The sequence below is a fragment of the Aulonocara stuartgranti genome (assembly GCF_965226115.1).
Source record: "Aulonocara stuartgranti genome assembly, chromosome: 20".
NCBI classification, from domain to species: Eukaryota; Metazoa; Chordata; class Actinopteri; order Cichliformes; family Cichlidae; genus Aulonocara; species Aulonocara stuartgranti.
Window position 1 is genome coordinate 26,637,839 of NC_138956.1, and position 20,093 is coordinate 26,657,931.

General features: G+C 40.7%; 1 protein-coding gene across 1 annotated transcript; it reads left to right on the plus strand.

The window, feature by feature from the left end:
• The first annotated feature begins 974 nt into the window (after window positions 1–974).
• Window positions 975–19,855, plus strand: emilin3b (elastin microfibril interfacer 3b). The gene is made up of 6 exons (XM_082517819.1): window positions 975–1,638; window positions 12,297–12,419; window positions 15,393–15,673; window positions 15,865–16,211; window positions 16,352–16,702; window positions 17,372–19,855. Exons 1-6 carry the CDS (start codon window positions 1,454–1,456, stop codon window positions 18,515–18,517), a joined length of 2,433 nt encoding a protein of 810 aa, XP_082373945.1. The 5' UTR covers window positions 975–1,453; the 3' UTR covers window positions 18,518–19,855.
• The last annotated feature ends 238 nt before the right edge of the window (window positions 19,856–20,093 follow it).

The window sequence follows — 20,093 nt, forward strand, 5'->3', positions numbered from 1 at the left end:
AGCATGTGTTGGTCCTGAACCTTTCAGCATTGATGGTGCCTGTCAATATGTGTAAGCCGCCAATTCTATAGGGAGCCATGTTGCTTACCTGCTTTTAGTTTACCTAAATAGTTGTAAAAATGTTGCAAAATGTTTTTTTCTTTTTAGTACCAATTTTCAAGCTTTTTTTCTACATTCTGCTGCCATCAAAAAGCTCAAAAGTGCTTATTTTTTATTGAATTAAGTTTAGCACAAGTTAGTCTCCTGTTACTAAAGGTTTATGTAATGTAAATCTTTACAACTCACGAAAAAATTATAGAGGACAATCACTCTCACTTATCATAGAAACTGAACTGATTCGATTAAATCCCAGGAAATACTCTTTAGAGACGCAGGCATTTATGCATGAATTCAAGAACCACATGGATGTGCAGTAAGACATAAGTGGGGGGCTGGGACGTGACTCTCAACTGAAGCTGTGGCTGGGATATTTAATGACTGACCGCAGTGAAGCAAGGAGGAGGTCCATTGTGTCCAGATCTACAGCGTCTTAGCTGGCTGCAGCCATAGCCACGCACATGGCACTGCATACTGGGGCTATGCTTTGATGTACAGCCGCTCCCAGAGCAGATGGAGAAAGAAAAGAACTGGGTAAAGAAATAAAATCAGGGGACTGAATACACAACAACTAAAAATGCTTGATGGGGGGTGGGTGAAAAAATTTCAAACAGAATAGGACAGCGGCTTTTTTTTGTTGCTTATTGGAGTCTGCTTTGAAGTGAAGTATCTCCATGTACAACTTTGTATTTTTGTGATGCTGCAATAGAGAGAGAAAGAAGAGCAGGACATCAATTGATATCAGTCAGTCCCCCTCTTTGTGCGAGCCACCGGGCTGGAGTTGGGGTGGGATATGCAAATACAGGCTGTCTGCCTGCCCCTTCAGAGGCAGCAAGAGCAGCACATTGCTGCTTGCACACACACCCTCACTCGTGCAGAGAGCAGATTACTTAGAGGGTCGAGCCTCGGCAGCAGGTTTCCTACACAGTATTTGTGTATATGGAGCTGAAACTTTCCAACAGACAGACTGACACTATCTTCCCTCTTTTCTTTGCTCTCTCTTGCGCTCATCTTTCTTCTTTCGCCTCCTCCAGCACACCTTTGTGTTGTTTTCCTTCCCCTCTCCCTTCCCCCTCCCTCTTCAGTATCATCAGTTTTCCCCCTGCTCCGTCTTGCGTGCTCAGAATTTTGTTAGTGAGCAACCTGAAGATGTACAGGACAAGATGCTGCTGATGCTAGAGCTGTTTGGACTGCACGCCTCCTCCAGGGCCCACTGAAGAAAACAAGACTTTCCATGTGCCAAGGAGCAACACAACACCCAGAGGAGCTAGAGACTACCACTTCTGAACCCCTCTCCTCTTGACAGTTGAATTTTTGAGACTCTGGATTAGCCTTGGAAAAGACTTAGAAAAACAAAATGCGGACCAAGTTGTGCCAGCTAATAGCACAGGTCTTTCTCCTGGGAGTGTTCCTCTCTGTTGTTCACAGTAAAGGGACTTTCTATGGAGGCCATGTCAACCCTTTCTATGGAAACAGATACAACCTCTACAAGGCTGGACTCAACCCTCACCACTCACCAAACAAGCCCATGACCCGTCACAAGTAAGTTCTCCACCTTGGACACATAACAGGAACAGATGCATGTTTTATTTGTGTTTCCAAGGTGCAGGGTATTGAATTCTAAAATCATTCCAAGTAGCTGGAGTTCAAGCAGGACCCACCTAATACTGTATTTCCCTCGAGAAACCCATGTCACCAGTGAGTTGCAGAAATATGTTTTTAGTTATGGAATCAGCTTGGTAACAGATCCCTGAATTGACGCTCTGTTTCTGTCTTACTCAAAATCAGCCTCTTTTCTGTGGTTCACACCTAAAACCATCTGTGGCTGGGGATAAACACTATAGTGCAACAACGAAGCAACAGTGAAAACAAAGCCATCATGACGGTCATTATGGTGCAGCGAGGGGGTGCAGAGTTGATGACAAGGGTATTGATTCCTCACAGTCACTGTATGTGTGTGTGGTAAAGGGGTGGGGGGGCAAGGGGGCTCAATTAGGGGCAAGATTTATGGTACAGCTGGCAGGAGGGAGTGGCACAACTGGCTTCCAGTCGCAGACACTGATTTCAAATGAACTTACCCTGAGTTAAGTAGAAAATTATTTAACTTTTCCAGATTTAACACAAAGGTGAGGGGTGTTCATCTGCTTTTAATTACTGCATGACAGATACATATTGTAAAGATGATACACACATACACACACACAGAAGAGTAACAGTAAGTTATGAACGCTATTGAATGAAGTTCTGAGATGAAACAGACTTGTGGATATATTTTGCCTGATGCCTGATGTTTGGCCGCAGGGCTCTTTTGGTTTTTCCTCCCTCTTCCTCCCCCCCTTCTCTTTTGCTTGGCTTCCCACAAGAGCATTTATGCTTTTGGACAGCTCCCCAGCTACCTGCTGCTTCACTCAAACTGCCACAGAAGACTGCTGATTGCCCAGCCCCACTTAGTCTGCCATGTATGCTCACCTCCACCCAACATACTGTTCAGCATCCCTCAACCTGAATGCAGTGTCTATATTGAGTCTACACCTTTAACTTTCTCACTTAACTCTAAAACTGAATATATTACTTTCATCCCCTTACATTTTGCTCACTATTCGGTTAATCTGAATATTGGATTTTCCCCAGCTATTATTAGATTGCCACTTTTTAAAAAAAAAAAACTGACCTAATTGACTAACTAAAATAACTTCTTACTTAACACAACTCTTGCAGAAATACATTTATACAATCAGACTCTTGCCCCCCATATATTTTGTACAATTTTATATGGTAAGAACTGGACTTTATCTGTATAAATTGTTTCTAATGGACATTCATCTTGTGTTTCCGGAGGTATTTATTCACCAACATTCATATGCCCTAAAATTCTGAACATAAGTATGCGATTTCAGAGAATTGGCAACACAAATCTATAAATATGACCATTTTGGAGTCACAGGGAGCTGAAGCTTAAATTGCCAAACTCGAATTGGCTCACTAAACAGTAAGCCAATGCAGTTTTTATAATGATTTAAGTGTTCTTATGTACAGCATGGTAGCTATATACCTGTATACCTTCCTTTACTTTTTGACAGCATTGCCAAAGAGGTTTATTTCTTTTTATACAGGCCGTCGTGCCAGATTTCCATCTTACACAACAAGATTAGTTGATTAGCCAGATGTAATAGACTTTCCAGTCAAAACAAATTGATCAATAATGAAATACAGTCAGGAACTGCTTGTCGCTGATAACTGGTAGTATTGCTCCATTTGTTTCTGAGAGTCCAACTATAGTTTTATATAGGAGCTGCAGGGACATCTTAGACACAGTAGCCTCTGGGGACGTGTTGCTGTCAGACCACCACTACAGACATATGAGCTCAGTTGTTGTCAGCCTGACTGGTCAATGGAAATAGACACTTTAAAATAACACGTTATGATGTGTGTGTGTGTGTGTGTGCGCGTGTGTGTGAGTGAGTGTGTTTATGAATGCCTATTTAAGTGTAACTAAAGGACTTCACCAGAGCGCATTTACAGCATGTAAATGGTAAATGGCCTGTATTTATATAGCGCTTTACTAGTCCCTAAGGACCCCAAAGCGCTTTACATATCCAGTCATCCACCCATTCACACACTGGTGATGGCAAGCTACATTGTAGCCACAGCCACCCTGGGGCGCACTGACAGAGGCGAGGCTGCCGGACACTGGCGCCACCAGTAGGCAACGGGTGAAGTGTCTTGCCCAAGGACACAACGACCGAGACTGTCCAAGCCGGGGCTCGAACCGGCAACCTTCCGATTACAAGGCGACCTCCCAACTCTTGAGCCATGATCGCCCGTAAAGTCTAACTCCTCTTTCTAACTTGACTACACTCACACATTGGCAAAACCTCACTGGATTTTTAGTACGAGACTTAAAAAATTCTCAGCTGTTGGAACACCCCAGACTTTTTGTCTTCATGTTGAATTATTGTCTGTATTTTGGCAGCAAAGCGAGTGATTTGATTTCACAGTCATTCCTTCATTCAGTGCAACCACTTGCTTCTGTAAGAAAAATATATGGCCCTCCAGTGGGTGACTGTGACATCTTAGACAGTTACAGTACTGTACCTGTCACAGCTCTATTGCAAAGAAGCTAATTTTCTTCCAAAGGTTAAACTGTGGCTCAGGAAGGTCAGATTTTGTGATTTATGTTTTTAACAAAAGGTCTGGGAAAGAGGAAAAAATGAGTGAAAGAAATCGCTTTTTGAGTATTTTGGAAGTTCTTTTAGGATTAGCAAAACAATGACTATTTTTCACACATCACCACTGAACAGGTGCCAAGAGTCATACATAGTCATCACTGGGAAATGGGTATTGGATAAATCAAACAGCATCCTGGGAGATGCCACATGTCTTTACCAATCAGATTACAGACATATCTGAGGGCTTTTTCTTTGATGTATGGGACAGAGATCAAGGGGGAAAGGTCAGTAGGTTAGCAGAGGTTAAAGGTTAGAGGTTGCTGTTGTACGTTTATCTTGAATGTCCAGTGGAGAGCAAGAATGGAGCCGGTCTCCTGCTAAGGGTCAAAAAGACCATGCAGCAAACTCCCAAGCTACCTGACACTTTTCTTTTAAAATCCATCTGCCAAAGTACTCAGGTTTATGTAAGAACAGTGAAAAAGATTAGTTGCTTTTTATAAAATATTGAAGGTATTTTATGATTCAGTTTGTAGTTAATTGGATAGGGTGTTGATTCTGGTGCGAATTTCCAAATAATTATCCCAAGCAAAGTGTAACTGACAACTTACATCATTAAAGTAAAGCATCTACATTTCAGTGCTTTGTTATTTTTATGCAAAAGTCTTCCAATGAGCCACAGCTGGCATGTACAGGTGTGCTTTAACTTTTTAAGACTAAAAGACATTTACAACAAAAAGTAAAGTTATTGTTCACTTTTGTTTTTAGTCAGCAGATTTAGGCATAAAAACGTCCTGGTTTATAAAAAGATTAGCATTTTGGTAAGAATGCAGTCTGGGTTTTTTTTTTTTTTTTTTGCATTTTATAATTTACTTGCCGTGTCTCTTGTTTTCAGTCTTTATGCTAAGTCTGGCTGATAGCCTGTGACTCTTATCTTCATACTTGGCTAATACACAGATCAAAAGATCTTCTCATAAAAGCCTCTGAATAAAAAGAGAATAGTTCTATTTTTATTTGCCTGTGAAGAGATTTGTGTTGCAGGTTACATATGAGTGATATTCTGGTCTCTTCAGTGTATCAGGCCTATGTGTAGAGCTAAATAAAGTATCACAGTTACACTGTTTCACTCTTATTGCATACACAATAACCCCTTTTCTTTGTAAATCTAATAATTCTGTTTGAAACCGTTCTTTTCAGAAGCACAGAGAGCTTATTCAAAGTAGATTATGTACTTTGGAAAATGCCTGAGGATAAGTAAAGTTATTTTTTCAGTACATCTACATGTACACAAGCTTATGTTGTTGCTTTTAACAGCTTAATTTCCAAAATGTAAGCATGTGTAGTCACTTGAGTTTAAGCTATGATGACTAGAGCTGGCTTGGAGCTGACCCTGTCTCCAAATGACAAAGTGATCTCTTTGGTCTTAAAGCTGGGAGTAGCATGCCTTTACCTCTAATCATTAGGCATAAGCACAGTTTTAATAATCCCTGGACCATGGGAATTTCAAGACCTGCCAGTTGGCTGGAAATAGGCTTCATTAAAAGCATATATCAAACGAGATGGGCCTTGGAGTTAGACCAATGGTCCTATTAAAGATCATATTTTTTTCTTTATCCATTCCACTCTTCATAAATCTGTCGGACCCAAAAGCAATGGACTCGGGTCAAGCAGTCAGGAGTTCCTACAGGTGAGAGTGTGGTTTGTAATGAGTGAGGTAAGCCCTTTAGTGCCACATGTCAAAACAACTGAGGCAGTATAGGGAAAAGTAAAGAGCCTGACATGATGAGGCAAGGCGGAGGAGCTTTGTGATATATAGAATGAGAGAGAGGGGAAACGTACAACACAGCAAGAGAAACACTGATATGACTAATTAAACATAACCTGTAGTTATAGGAAAATTTATAGGAAAGGGTGAATGAGAGGTGATTTGTTCAGGCCCATCAAACTGTGGAGGTGTAGCCACAACAATACTTTCCAAACACATTCCACATGTGAATTTGAGATGGGAATTCTGCTTTTCTCTTGGGAGGCTATGAAAGGATTTTTAAGCTGAAACGCTATACTTCAAACATTTACAGTGGGACCAGACCAGCAGTCACAAATGCCATACTCCAGTGACACAAAAACAGACAATACTCAGAGTAAGGAGGAGGGAGAGAGACCAGAGAGACAAAGGAAAGTGCAGTTTTCCTGTCGTGGTGAATGGAGATGAAGACTTTTCATACTGATTGAAAAGGAAGAGTGCAAGGTCAGATTAGGTCTGGAGACACATGACATAGTTTACACAAATTCAGTTTGTGTATTCAGTGGGGATTGGGTGGTTCAGTGAATGTGTGGATCAACTGGAGACTTTCAGTTTTGGGTGTTTCCCTGCCTTCTTTTTGCTTTCTTTTGAAAAACATCAATTGTTAGTTTCATATAACACACACAAAAAAAATATTTAGCGTTAAGTAAGTGAAGTTAAATGACTATTACCAAAATAAAGAGATTATTTGGAAGATTAACATTTTCATTCATCCAAAAAGTGATTACTGTGTCATTGATATCCATTTATTGCACCTTACCAACAAAGTAAAGACATACCCTGAGAATTTTCAAAAACTGAAAGTGAAACTTAGTATATTTCCTTTGGGAGCTCTGAGCTCAGGTCTTCTTGCATAAGTCTCGACAGGCTTTGCACATCTGGAATTGGGCAGGTTCTTCCCCTTTTCCTATGAAATTGTTTCAAACACATGTAAACAAGCTAGCTACATGTTTCTCCAGGAACGTTGTTGAGGGTTTGATTTTTTTTTTTTTGTTCTGAGGAATTTAAGGACAATCATAGACATCCAGAAACCACCCTTTCATTGTCATGTTGAACGCATGTCTCAGTCTCATGTTGTGTGCACTATCTTCAAAGACATTGCCTCAACTTGAACCGGTCACCCTGTCACTGCTGCTGCGAAACACCCCCAGAGTATGATGATACCACTACCATGCTTCACTGTGGCATGCTTGATAATGGGCAGGGTCTGGAGCTCACCGGGCTCTAAGTTCTGGCTAAATATTTCAGTTTTTGTCATCTCATGTCTGGGAATCTTCCTTTTTCCAGAGTCTTTATGAGTAATTCAGTCTAAATTGATGGGAGAAGGTGCAGAATTATCACATTTACAAAATAAAATAGGAAAATGCACTAGTGTGTAGTCAGTCGTTTCTTACATACATCTTGTCTTTTCAGAGATTGTGCATTTAGAGGCATGACTTCCCTGTGCCAATGCGTCAACCTCACCAACTCATCACTGCAATAAATAGTACTGGTCAATAGGTTATTTACTAGAATACATTTATTAACCCTGTAACCTGAGTTTTTGAGACCTCTGCTTCATCTGTGTGATTTTTTTCACAACAAGTGTTTGAGCATTAAATTGCACAAAAATACTGGATGTAGCAAAATTATACAAATTAAAAACAAATTAATTATTAATGACTTTTTTCAATTTGTCATAACTTTCAATAAACTCACCAGTTTAAAAAATATATATTAACTTTCTGGCAATTATTTAATGTTTCGGGCTTTACAGTGTTGGAGCCACCGTGGTGTCTAACTGCAGCTTCACCTCTACTCTATATTATGATCAGGTGTGTTGCATGTTTGGAAGTGCTATTTGCTTTTAACTATAAGCTTTAAATAAACGCGACTTGACCTAGGTGACTTGTACTGTGTGGTACTTTATGGGCAGCCAACCCTTCTCATCTGTCCCCCACAAGCTCTAAAACAAACACGCCAGAAAGTATTTATACTTTTTAACAGTAGTGACCTTGTACCACACTGGCTGACAGATGAGGCATGGAAAAAGCTCAGAATAGGCTATCACTCCTCTCTCACCTTTTCACTGTTCTGTCTATAGCTCTCTGATCTCATATCATACACATCAGGACTTGGACATTCTTTTTCCCCAAAGTGTCCAGATTAACAGCCTTCTCACAGCTGGGCATCCTCCCACACACAAAAGCAGCCCAAACAAAGTTCTCACCTACTCTGCAGCTGCTGGAAGTGGCTATAATAATAAGAAATGCTAAAGGCAGCGCTCCTGCTCATATACGACCACTTCCACATCGAGGGTTCATATTTTTGGAATAAAGTTTGTGTAGTCTTCTTTTTGCAGAGTTGAGTGGTCTCTGTGGATGTGAGATATAAACCCAAGGTCTTTATTGCTTGATTATGTGTCTATAAAATCTGCACACGTGAGTATGTGTCATTTTCTCAACAGCTGACTGTATTATTGCTTTCAGGCTTTCAAGCTGAAACTTAACATTCGTCTTGTAAAAACAGGTTTTCACACAGCAAAGGCGACCTGCTGCTGACCTGACCGACAGCGCAGCGCAAAGGGACGGGATTTATATCAGCACTCAACTCTGAGTTTCACAAAGCCAGAAACCCCCCTTGTATGGAAGACAGTGAGGATTAAATATCACTCATAGACCCAAATGACACTGACAGAAAAATGACAAAAAAATGTGAAGCAGAAACAGAAAACTGTGGACAGGGAACCATTTCCCCCCCCTCATGTACATCTGGATTGCTGCACTTTTCGCCATGGTGTGAAGTCTGTGGGTTACATCTCACAGCTGTGAAAACGGTCACACACTTACTATTCTCTATATCAGGGGTTTTAAACAGAAGGCCTGGGGACCAAACCAGGCCCAGCGAAGAGTGAAATTCAGCCCACTGGACAGCTTGAGATAATGTGAAAGAATGCATAGATTTCAAACTTTTAACTGTATTTTCACAGGTTTTACAGTTTTTCCAACCAACCCCATTGCCATTCATTCTACTCCAAAATAACTAACAGATAAACAATTTTAATGACAGGAAAGTTCCTTTGTCCCCACTATTAGTGAGTCCACAGTAAATTAACAAAAATATATTATAATTACAGGATAGTAAAATAACCTTTTCTGCAATTTTACATATTTATCATGTAGTTTCACTGGTCGGGATGACTGAAGATCAAAATATGCTGTATGTGGCCCACAATGTAAAATGAGTTTGACATCTATCTATCAGCAACTATCAGCTATCAGCTTTTAAGAGCTACACAGAGACAAGTCTTTAAGCTCCTTGAAGATGTAAGATGAGAAAACTAAAGGCATTAAATTTGATTTATATCACATAATAATACTGAAGCCATTCACTATAGTGCTGAAATATTCAGGTTGACAGTATCTATAGCTTTTCTATACTGCAGAAATCGCTATCAAAATCTTCATGTGACTTTGACAAACACATTTGTACAAGATCTAACTGGTTACGTCTCTCTCTCTCTCTCTCTCTCTCTCTCTCTCTCTCTCTCTCTTTTTTTTTTTTAAAAAGTCATTTACTTTGGTGCCAAAAACTGTGTATTGTCTGCAATAGATCTCACTGCGAACAGCAGATGACAGCACAGGGAGTGATCAGTTTTAAAGTCCCTCTGGCCTGGTAAAGAAAAGAGCCTGCAGGTGGAGAGGGAGAAGAAAAACAGCATGAAAGCAAATTATTAAGAACAACAGAAATGTTACAGGAGTCCAGCTTTTGAAAAAAAAAAAAAAAACTAGCCAGAAAAGATGATGCAGCATCATTTGTGTTGTCAAATTAAGCTTGCATTTCTTATTTCAATGACCTAATACATTATTCCAGCCAGTTCCCCTTTTTGTTATGCTAAGAAAATCATTTGCACCAAGTAGTAAACTGCATGCGGGAGTTAAAAGTACTTAAAGAACTCCCATCATACCACATCAGTTAAGGTCGTAACTGCCACTTCCTTAACAACCCATGACCTGGCAGCAGGTTGTCAGGCTGGTATGAAAGGAGCTCTGTCATTCTAACTTTTGCCCTCTACCTTCTACTGCTATTAACATATGTCAACACAGGGAGAGTGGTGACACACACACACACACACACGCAGAAAACACTGTCAACACATTTGCAGAAGGACACAGCGGCGCAGTGGTTTCTCACACATTCTAACAGCCTCCCCTCTCTGTTAGCCCTCTGAACCTGTTAACTTGGCATGTAGACCCGCCTCGGCCCCCGTGTCCCTCCCTGCTGCTCCGAACACTTCTATTAGTCCTGAAACAGCTGTGGAGCAATGCTAAGTGCCGCATGTGTTGCTAAATGCTCCCCTCTGAATGTAAGAAATGCTTCACATGTGAGCCTAAAGAGAGCAGATCATCATTTCCTGTGTTGCACAGAGGCCAGGGGAACATTTAGCAGTTGCTATAGCTGCACTGGCTATGAAGAGTGAGAGCGAGTGAGACAGGGAAAGTTCAGTGTGATGCAACAACTGCTCAAAGTTGTTACAGTGAAGTTAGTGCACATCTGAGCACTTCCAGGATTGAAAACAGTCTCCGTGAATGTTTTTGGTGCTCAACTACCCTACGTAACTAAAAGAAGCAAAACAAGCTAAAAGGACTTTCAGTTTTCTTAGTATACTTACATAAAGTACACTATGTAGGCTGTACAGTATACTTATTTGCATGGTTTTCGTGCAGGACTGGACTAGTATTGTATGAAATTGAACATGACACAGTGCATTTGCATATATTTGCAACTTGTAAAGCATGTGAAAAACACGTAAATCTAATTTTAACAATGAAGTTTGGAAGTCATTGCGCACAAACATCAAACAACACCACAACACACTCTGGTACAGTCTTTGATGCTGACTGAATATCTTCCTCCTGCTGGGTAAAAATTCATGGGTGGTCTCTCCTCGTCCACTACATTCCCAAATTACATACACCACATGTATTTAAAATAGTTTTTGAATAAAGGAGCTTGTGTTGAAATGTTTGAGCACTTGCTTCCACCAGTGGGAAATTCCTGTAGTTTCAATAAGACTTCCACTTGTGTGGAAGTCCATTGGAAAGTGACTCTTCAACTTCCTTATCCACATCAGTAAATATTTTCTGGATGACTTTAAGGCCTCACTTGCTATTTTTGTCTTAATGAATATAAAAGATGCCGTTTTTGTAAACTGAAGTTCATTTAGCAATTGCACTTCACTGACTGATGAGTGTGCAGCATCCCTCAGCTTTTCAGTCAGAGCTGCTCTTCACCCTTATCATCCTGTTCCAATAAAACAACTTGGCAACAACAACAAAGCTCACTTTAAGCCTTTGCAGTGGGACTTCACTAACCAAGGGGTGTTGCCGAAGTGGCTACCTCATATATACATTTATACACAATCTATGATTCCACACACAACTGAAACACAACTCACTGCCTGGGTATTTGTAGTATACTGCATGCAGCTATACCTGAAAGTAACTGGGAATACAAGTAACTAAAAAATCCATTTAAAATGTCAAAATTAAAAATAAAAAAAATTGAAAAAGAGCAAAGGAATCCCTACTCAGTCCATCTGCAGCTGTAGCTCCTCAATGAAAAGCTCTCTTTGATCTTTTGTTAATATCTATCAGCTAGATCAAAAGCAAACTTTTCTTGTTTTTTTTATTAAAGTGCCAATAAAAAGAGAAAAACACAACAACACGGGCTTATTCATAATCCAAAAGAAGAATGAGCTGTAAAAGATTAAACACAACAAAGCAAAGATTAAAACACTGAGTCAATAGTATCTTACAGAAGGTTTTATGATGCATCTTCATCACTTTCAACACTTTTGATGGAAGAAATAGCTTTCTGTTAAATTTTGCCTGTTACACTCCAACAGTTTTAATTATACACAATAAAACAGATTCCTCTTGACCTCAATACACTGAGAGTTTGCAGTTACAGCTTTACTTTTTCTGGCATATTTTGTATCTTAAAGTGGCTACAGTTTAAGCCGTTTAAGTCTACTGTATACTGCCCTGTTGAATTAACAGTGCTGCTGCTGAACCACATTTGTAAATTCACAGTTAGTTATAGTACTTGTCTCTGCAGTGGTTGCTGTTCTACGAAATCTAAATAGGTTTTACTTTAACATACGTCAGTGTGATGGACACAGAGCAAAACAGGGGCTGTTGGCATCTTATTGGTGCTAGCATTGTAACATCCCTCTGCTCTCCCCACAGAAACCACTGCGCCCATGTGGTTCAGAGAAACATCACATGCATCATGCAGGATGGAGTGGCAACCTACGTGAAGGCTGAGTATACCACCAAGTGTATCTGGGGTCAGAAATGTCCTGTTGTGATGTGAGTCAATCAAACGAAGTAATACAATGCTGCAGATGTTTTACAGTTCAGTCTGCGCCTTAGGAGTTTGGTAATGATGTTTAAATATGTCGTTCTTTCTTTATATTTGGCAAACTGCAGCACAATGTAGAACATACTCTACATCAATACTGCCCTCTAGTGTTATATATTACCCTTATTAATGCACATCTGCGATACTGCTGATAACTTTTTATTTATTTTGCTAAATAAAATAAAATGCAGGGACGTCTGTGTTACCAATTCTGTCTCTGTGCATGGAAATGATTAAGATCTGTTTTTTATTTATTAAGAATTCTGGAAAGCTGTTGTTCTGCGTTCTTATTATTTGTTGAAAACATGAGAAAGTAAGGCATAAGAAAAAAACATTTTAACTTGGCTTTAACTTGTTCTTAGGCAGATGTACCTTTCTGCTATCTGCTCTCAAAGTGTTGTCTAGTAAGTTTCTCTTCATACAGGGAGTGCAGAATTATTAGGCAAGTTGTATTTTTGAGGAATAATTTTATTATTGAACAACAACCATGTTTTCAATGAACCCAAAAAACTCATTAATATCAAAGCTGCATATTTTTGGAATTAGTTTTTAGTTTATTTTTATTTTTAGCTATTTTAGGGGGATATCTGTGTGTGCAGGTGACTATTACTTAACAAAAAACAAATATATACCCATTTCAATTATTTATTTTTACCAGTGACACCAATATAACATCTCCACATTCACAAATATACATTTCTGACATTCAAAAACAAAAGAAAAACAAATCAGTGACCAATATAGCCACCTTTCTTTCCAAGGACACTCAAAAGCAAGGCAAGGCAAGGCAAGTTTATTTGTATAGCACAATTCAACAACAAGGTGATTCAAAGTGCTTTACAGAGACATTAGAAACAAAAACAAATAAAAAGCATGATTTAAAATTGATTAAAACAAGCAAACAAACAAACAAACTAATTAACAAACAAACAAACAAACAAAACAGTATATAAAATCAAAACAGATAAAATCAGTAGTTAAAATGTTAGTTTTGAAATTTAAGCTTAAAAGTGTGGAATTGGTGCTTTATTCAAATGCAGCTGAGAACAGGTGAGTCTTCAACCTGGATTTAAATAAACTGAGTGTTTCAGCTGATCTGAGGCTTTCTGGGAGTTTGTTCCAAATATAAGGAGAATAAAAGCTGAATGCAGCTTCTCCGTGTCTGGTTCTGACTCTGGGAACTGATAAAAGACCGGATCCAGATGACCTGAGGGATCTGGAAGGTTCATACTGGGTCAGGAGGTCACTGATGTATTTTGGTCCTAAACCATTCAGAGCTTTATAGACCAGCATCAGAACTTTAAAAGCCTGCCATCCATGGATTCTGTCAGTGTTTTGATCTGTTCACCATCAACATTGCGTGCAGCAGCAACCACAGCCTCCCAGACACTGTTCAGAGAGGTGTACTGTTGTCCCTCCTTGTAAATCTCACATTTGATGATGGACCACAGGTTCTCAATGGGGTTCAGATCAGGTGAACAAGGAGGCCATGTCATTAGTTTTTCTTCTTTTATACCCTTTCTTGCCAGCCACGCTGTGGAGTACTTGGACGCGTGTGATGGAGCATTGTCCTGCATGAAAATCATGTTTTTCTTGAAGGATGCAGACTTCTTCCTGTAGCACTGCTTGAAGAAGGTGTCTTCCAGAAACTGGCAGTAGGACTGGGAGTTGAGCTTGACTCCATCCTCAACCCGAAAAGGCCCCACAAGCTCATCTTTGATGATACCAGCCCAAACCAGTACTCCACCTCCACCTTGCTGGCGTCTGAGTCGGACTGGAGCTCTCTGCCCTTTACCAATCCAGCCACGGGCCCATCCATCTGGCCCATCAAGACTCACTCTCATTTCATCAGTCCATAAAACCTTAGAAAAACCAGTCTTGAGATATTTCTTGGCCCAGTCTTGACGTTTCAGCTTGTGTGTCTTGTTCAGTGGTGGTCGTCTTTCAGCCTTTCTTACCTTGGCCATGTCTCTGAGTATTGCACACCTTGTGCTCTTGGGCACTCCAGTGATGTTGCAGCTCTGAAATATGGCCAAACTGGTGGCAAGTTGCATCTTGGCAGCTGCACGCTTGACTTTTCTCAGTTCATGGGCAGTTATTTTGCGCCTTGGTTTTTCCACACGCTTCTTGCGACCCTGTTGACTATTTTGAATGAAACGCTTGATTGTTCGATGATCACACTTCAGAAGCTTTGCAATTTTGAGACTGTTGCATCCCTCTGCAAGATAGCTCACTATTTTTGACTTTTCTGAGCCTGTCAAGTCCTTCTTTTGACCCATTTTGCCAAAGGAAAGGAAGTTGCCTAATAATTATGCACACCTGATATAGGGTGTTGATGTCATTAGACCACACCCCTTCTCATTACAGAGATGCATATCACCTAATATGCTTAATTGGTAGTAGGCTTTCAAGCCTATACAGCTTGGAGTAAGACAACATGCATGAAGAGGATGATGTGGACAAAATACTCATTTGCCTAATAATTCTGCACTCCCTGTATACCATTCGAAAGACACAATGGGAACAAGAGTGGATTTTCTGTGTGTGTGTGTGTGTGTGTGTGTGTGTGTGTGTGTGTGTGTGTGTGTGTGTGTGTAAAGAGAGACTTTGATTCACAATGGATAGAAAATTCAGCTTAAACTAAATAACAATGAAGTTGGGTGCTAACCCAGGTCCAATCCCCTGATGCCATCATTTACACCACGATTATCTTAATCTCTTAATCTTCCTCTAATCCCTGTCTAATCTCATAGTGAACAACTAAATCCTGTTATTTCTGCTCAGCGCCATCTTTCCATCCTGTATTTGTGCTCATGATTGATGAAAACAAAAGTACTTCTAACAGTAAAACCTGATATATTTCACTCATAACATTTGCTTAATCACTTATTGTAAGCACATTTATATCACATTTCCTTTAGGTATAGGACATTCTACAAGCCAAAATACAAGGTTGGTTTTAAAACAGTGACCGAGCTCGAGTGGAAATGTTGTCCCGGCTATTCTGGAGAAAACTGTTACGATGGACCCACGTCGCATCCAGATATTGCAATGCCACCTTTCAAGGGTGCAGCTCTTCCCCATCGCCCAAGTGTGAAGGGCTTCCCCCATGGCCCTAGACCTCCTATTGAGCATAAGCCTGGAGGAGGCCAGCTGGAGCCAGGAAAACCCTTCCCTGGTATACCCACAGGAAAGACAAATGGTGAGAAGAGGTTCCAATTTGTTTATTGTAAAGTCTTGGAGTATTAAATTAACGACTGTCATTAACTCTGCAATGTTTTTGAATGTTTGCGCATTATTCTGTAATTGAAACCACTTATTTCCCTCATATTTGACATATTTATGAATATCTCTAAAACGTTCCCTTTTCTGTGATTTGCCTTCAAAATACAGGCAACAAATATGGCATTTCAGGTGTAACTGGTGAGCGCTTGGACCGCATCGAAGAGGACCTGCGTCGCCTTACCCAGGGTCTAGACACTCTTAATGGGGTGGTGACTGGCCTTGAGGACCGACTACGCACATCACTCCGCGAAGACACCAATAAATTTCTGGTGTCCTTGCTACCGAACACACCTCGTGCGCCCGACTCTGCTGTGGGATTTGGGCTGATCCCAGATGGGACTCATGATGGGTTGGATGGAGCAGGAGGCTTTACTGGATTTGGGGATTTAGCAGGGAGAGTGACAGAAGTTAGGGATGAGCTGCGGGCCAAGACTCATATTCTAGAGGAGATTCAGGTACTGTGCCATAATGCCTGCTGATCGATCATTTGATACATTGTTTTTCATAGTTGAAACAAATAATGCCTCATTTCTTTTTTTTATTCCTTCAATAAATATTCAATTTTGTCTCTGATCTGACTTCTGTTCATCTTTAGGGGATGGTCTTGGGTCATGATGGCCAGCTGAAGAAACTGTTGGAAGGAGCTATAGGCAGGCCCATCCCTGGCCCTGACACCAGATCTCTTCTGGACGAACTCTTAGATATCAAGCTGGCAGATATAAGGGGTGATATCCTGGATGGCTTTGAGCGCCGTCTGACGAGCCTCGAGAAGCACTGTGATCAGAAGATCGGGGAGGTGCAGAGGGAGTGCCACAGGGAGCATATGGATGGCCAACAACAGATGCAGCAATCTCTGGATGGCAGAGAAACTGGACTCAGGGAGGAGTTGGGTTCTTTGCAAGCTCAGATTCAGGGTCTAACACTCACTGAGAGCTGCTGCGGACAGGTATGACATAAGTGGGGTTGTAATATAACAATATAACAGCAATAAACTAATCAGTAATCTGCTTATTAATTGAAATCCCGAATAATTCTGGTGCTTTATCCATACATATGAAATTGAAAAGTTTTTGTTTTCCAAATGTTTAGGCTAAGCTTTATCTCCTGACAGTTGCTGAAACCTTATTGCATTATTGCAAATTTTGACGCTCAAAGAAAAATTTCCCAAAACACCAGTCTGAGGATTAGGGCCACCGAACAAAAGTTGGGGACATCTTTTTTTCTTCTTTTCCAGAATTCTGAAATTAAAGTCAGAATTCTGACTTTAATCTCAGATTCCTGAGAAAAGATTAAAAAAAGGAGAAAAATAATAACTAATTATTAAATGCAGAGTGGTGAAAAGAGTGCTTCTCCACTCTATGTTCGAAGCCCCACCTTAGAGATGGCTCCATATGTGCTAAAAAGCCAGTGTTTCCCTCTCAGACCTTTGAAACACACTATACTGAAATGTTATTATGGAGATTTGTTGAAAGGTACTAAAAATATCTTGGCTGCTCCAAATCCAGCTCTGAAATCCAGAAAGGGTCACATCACTAAATTGTAATAATTTATGAGTGCAGTTTGTTAGGCCATGACATGGTTTACACAACAACTAATGAGTTATTGATTGTTGCAGGTGAGCAGTCTGTCTCATCGTGTGTTGCTGCTGGAGGAGTCGGTTAAAGGTTTTACGGAGTCACAAAGGCAGCTCCAGACCGCATTTAATGACCAAACCATCCACATAGACACCCTGATTGAGACTCGACTGGTGGACATAGAGGGGCGAATAAATGCCACAAGTGGTAGTTTTGACGGGGTTGAAGGGTTTCCTGGTGGTCTGGATGGTTTCAAGACTCTGTTTGAGGACAAGCTGAAGACCCTGGAGGAGAAAGTGTCTGTGGCCGTGGAGGAGCTGAGTAACGCCACAGCCCCGGCTCTTCTGGAAGGGCAGGTGGTCCCTGCACTGGAGACCGAGATTGAGTCGGTGAGGAGGAGAGTTGAAGGAGATCTGGATGGAATTCAAAAACAGTTAAAACACCTGGAGCTCCTCTGTACCACCTCTTGCCCACCCTCGACGCCACCAGCGGGAGGTGTCAGCGGCACTCAAGTAGAGGACGAGTGCAAAGAGATGGAAAAGAAGATGACAAACCGTCTGGACTCTCACTCTAACCAGCTGGATCGCTTAAACAACACCCTTCAGAACATGCTCTTCCGGATTGCCCAGGAGGAAACAGAAGGGTCTATCCAAGGAGAGATCACACTGCTAAAGGTCAACATCAACTCTGTGAACCGCACTCTGAAGGGCCTAAAGGACTCTCTTAGCTTTATTGCAAGTGAAGTGGGACATGCTAATTCCACATGGGAACAAAGAGAGCACCAACTCGTCAACCAAGTGCAAGGAATCACCAAACTCATGGGCCACCAAGCCTCCCTCCTTGGAGCTGGGGAGAGGCGACTGGTCCAGCTGAAAGGGGAGCTAATGGCATTGAAGAGACAGCTGGCCGGGGAACTACGGGGCTGCCACAGCACAGCAATAGAAGTGCAGAAAGAGGTAAAGGATGTCGATAGCAGGGTGACCCAGGTAGAGGGCCAGTGCAGCAACCTGAGCGAGCTGGCGGATCACCTGGAACGGATCCGGGCGGAGCTTGAGAGACACTCTGACTCCTACCTGTCCCAAGTAAACGGTACCTTGGCAATCCATGCAGAACAGCTAGCTGAGCTGAAAGATGACATCAAAGACTGCAAGGCCAAGGATGCTGCCAACCACAAAGGAGACCAGTAGCATTTCAGCTACAGAATCTATAAAAAAAATTAAGACTTAAGTGTGGTTTTTATTAGCCTTCATTTGCTTCTGTCTCCTGTCTTTTAAACCCACTCTGCACAGATGCAAATTAACCAAACTAGTGAAAGTCATTTCCCTGTGAGCTTCTCATCCCAGTTCCTCCAGATGTCCTGGGCGTTTAGTTGAGTCATCTGGAAAGAGAAGAGGACAACGCAGAATACAAAGACACGCCTACGGTTGTATAGCTGGGCGATATTTTCTCTCAAGGTTTTATTCTAGAGGGCATTTCTCTGATCATGATTGTTTTGTTTAGACATTTTACCTGTTTAACTTATATGAAGTGACTGGATTGTTGTGATATTAAACTGTTTGCATTAAAAAAAAAATACAGCAAAACACAGTGCTGCTATGGGTTTTTGCTGAGAAGCACACTCAACAACCTCTGTGTGGACACTTGCCTTGTTTTTTCTGTTGTTGTTTAAAAAAATACTGTATGTCAACTTGGTGCTATTTGCATTTTTGTAAACCTTTGTTTGTTTTACACGTTTAAAAATGCCTTATACAAATATATCTCTGCTTTGTCTGTTGTGTTCATTTGCTGCCACTTGGCTCAAAGTTGCAGAGAAGTTCCATAATTCACCATTAGGGGGCAGTGAGAACACACAACACGGCGTGGTCGACAGTAGAGAAAGTCTAAAACAACAAGTACAACTTTATCTGTTATAGCGTAAGGAACTGTGTACATCATCTAGTTTATCAAGTTAATTTTTCTGTTTAATTATTATAATTAGAAGTTGGGTGGTAAGTACTTCTCGTTAAACCAAATTCTCTAAGCCGTCAAATTCTCCACTTTAATTCAGCTTCAGTGAGCTACCTTGACCCCACTGAGTCACACTGTGCTGTGGTTTAGCAGAAACAACATCATCTAGGTCTCTCCCATCAATACCTTGGAAACCTTTTGGCCTTCTTGTTTTTGTTGTTTCTTAACGTGTAGCCATTCCTGTAAAAATAAAGTATGTTATGACAACTTTCACAGTAGAAAGCATTCCTAATGAATTTTTTTAATCTACACCTTCATAAAAATCTGATGTAACACTGGAATAATGATTTTTTTTTTTCACAGCCAGTTCTAGCCCATTACTCTGAAGAGGGCAATAAAAATGTACCTGACAAGATTTTGTCCGTTTCACCCCAATATTCTTTAAAAAGATCTGAAAAACATTGTACTCTTCTACAGTCTGTTTGTGTCCTTCATTAAAAGGGTGTGTAACCAGCAAACAAAAGCTGAAACTGCATTAAACTGTCCACTTCACAGATCAGTAAACTTCCTCCTTCTAAGAGTTTGTTTGTTTGTTTTTTTAAAATGTTACCACATAATTAAAACAGCAAAAATAATTTGAATTACAACTAAGTCAATATGCTCGCTGCACTGCAGGTTTTACAGAGTCAGCACATAGTTAAAGACAGTAACATCCCTCCGTGATTAAGTAGCTGCCAGCATGTAATGGGGACCAGAAATATATCATTATTTGCAGTGAAGCATATAGGATTGAAGAATCTGATGCTTGACTAAGCA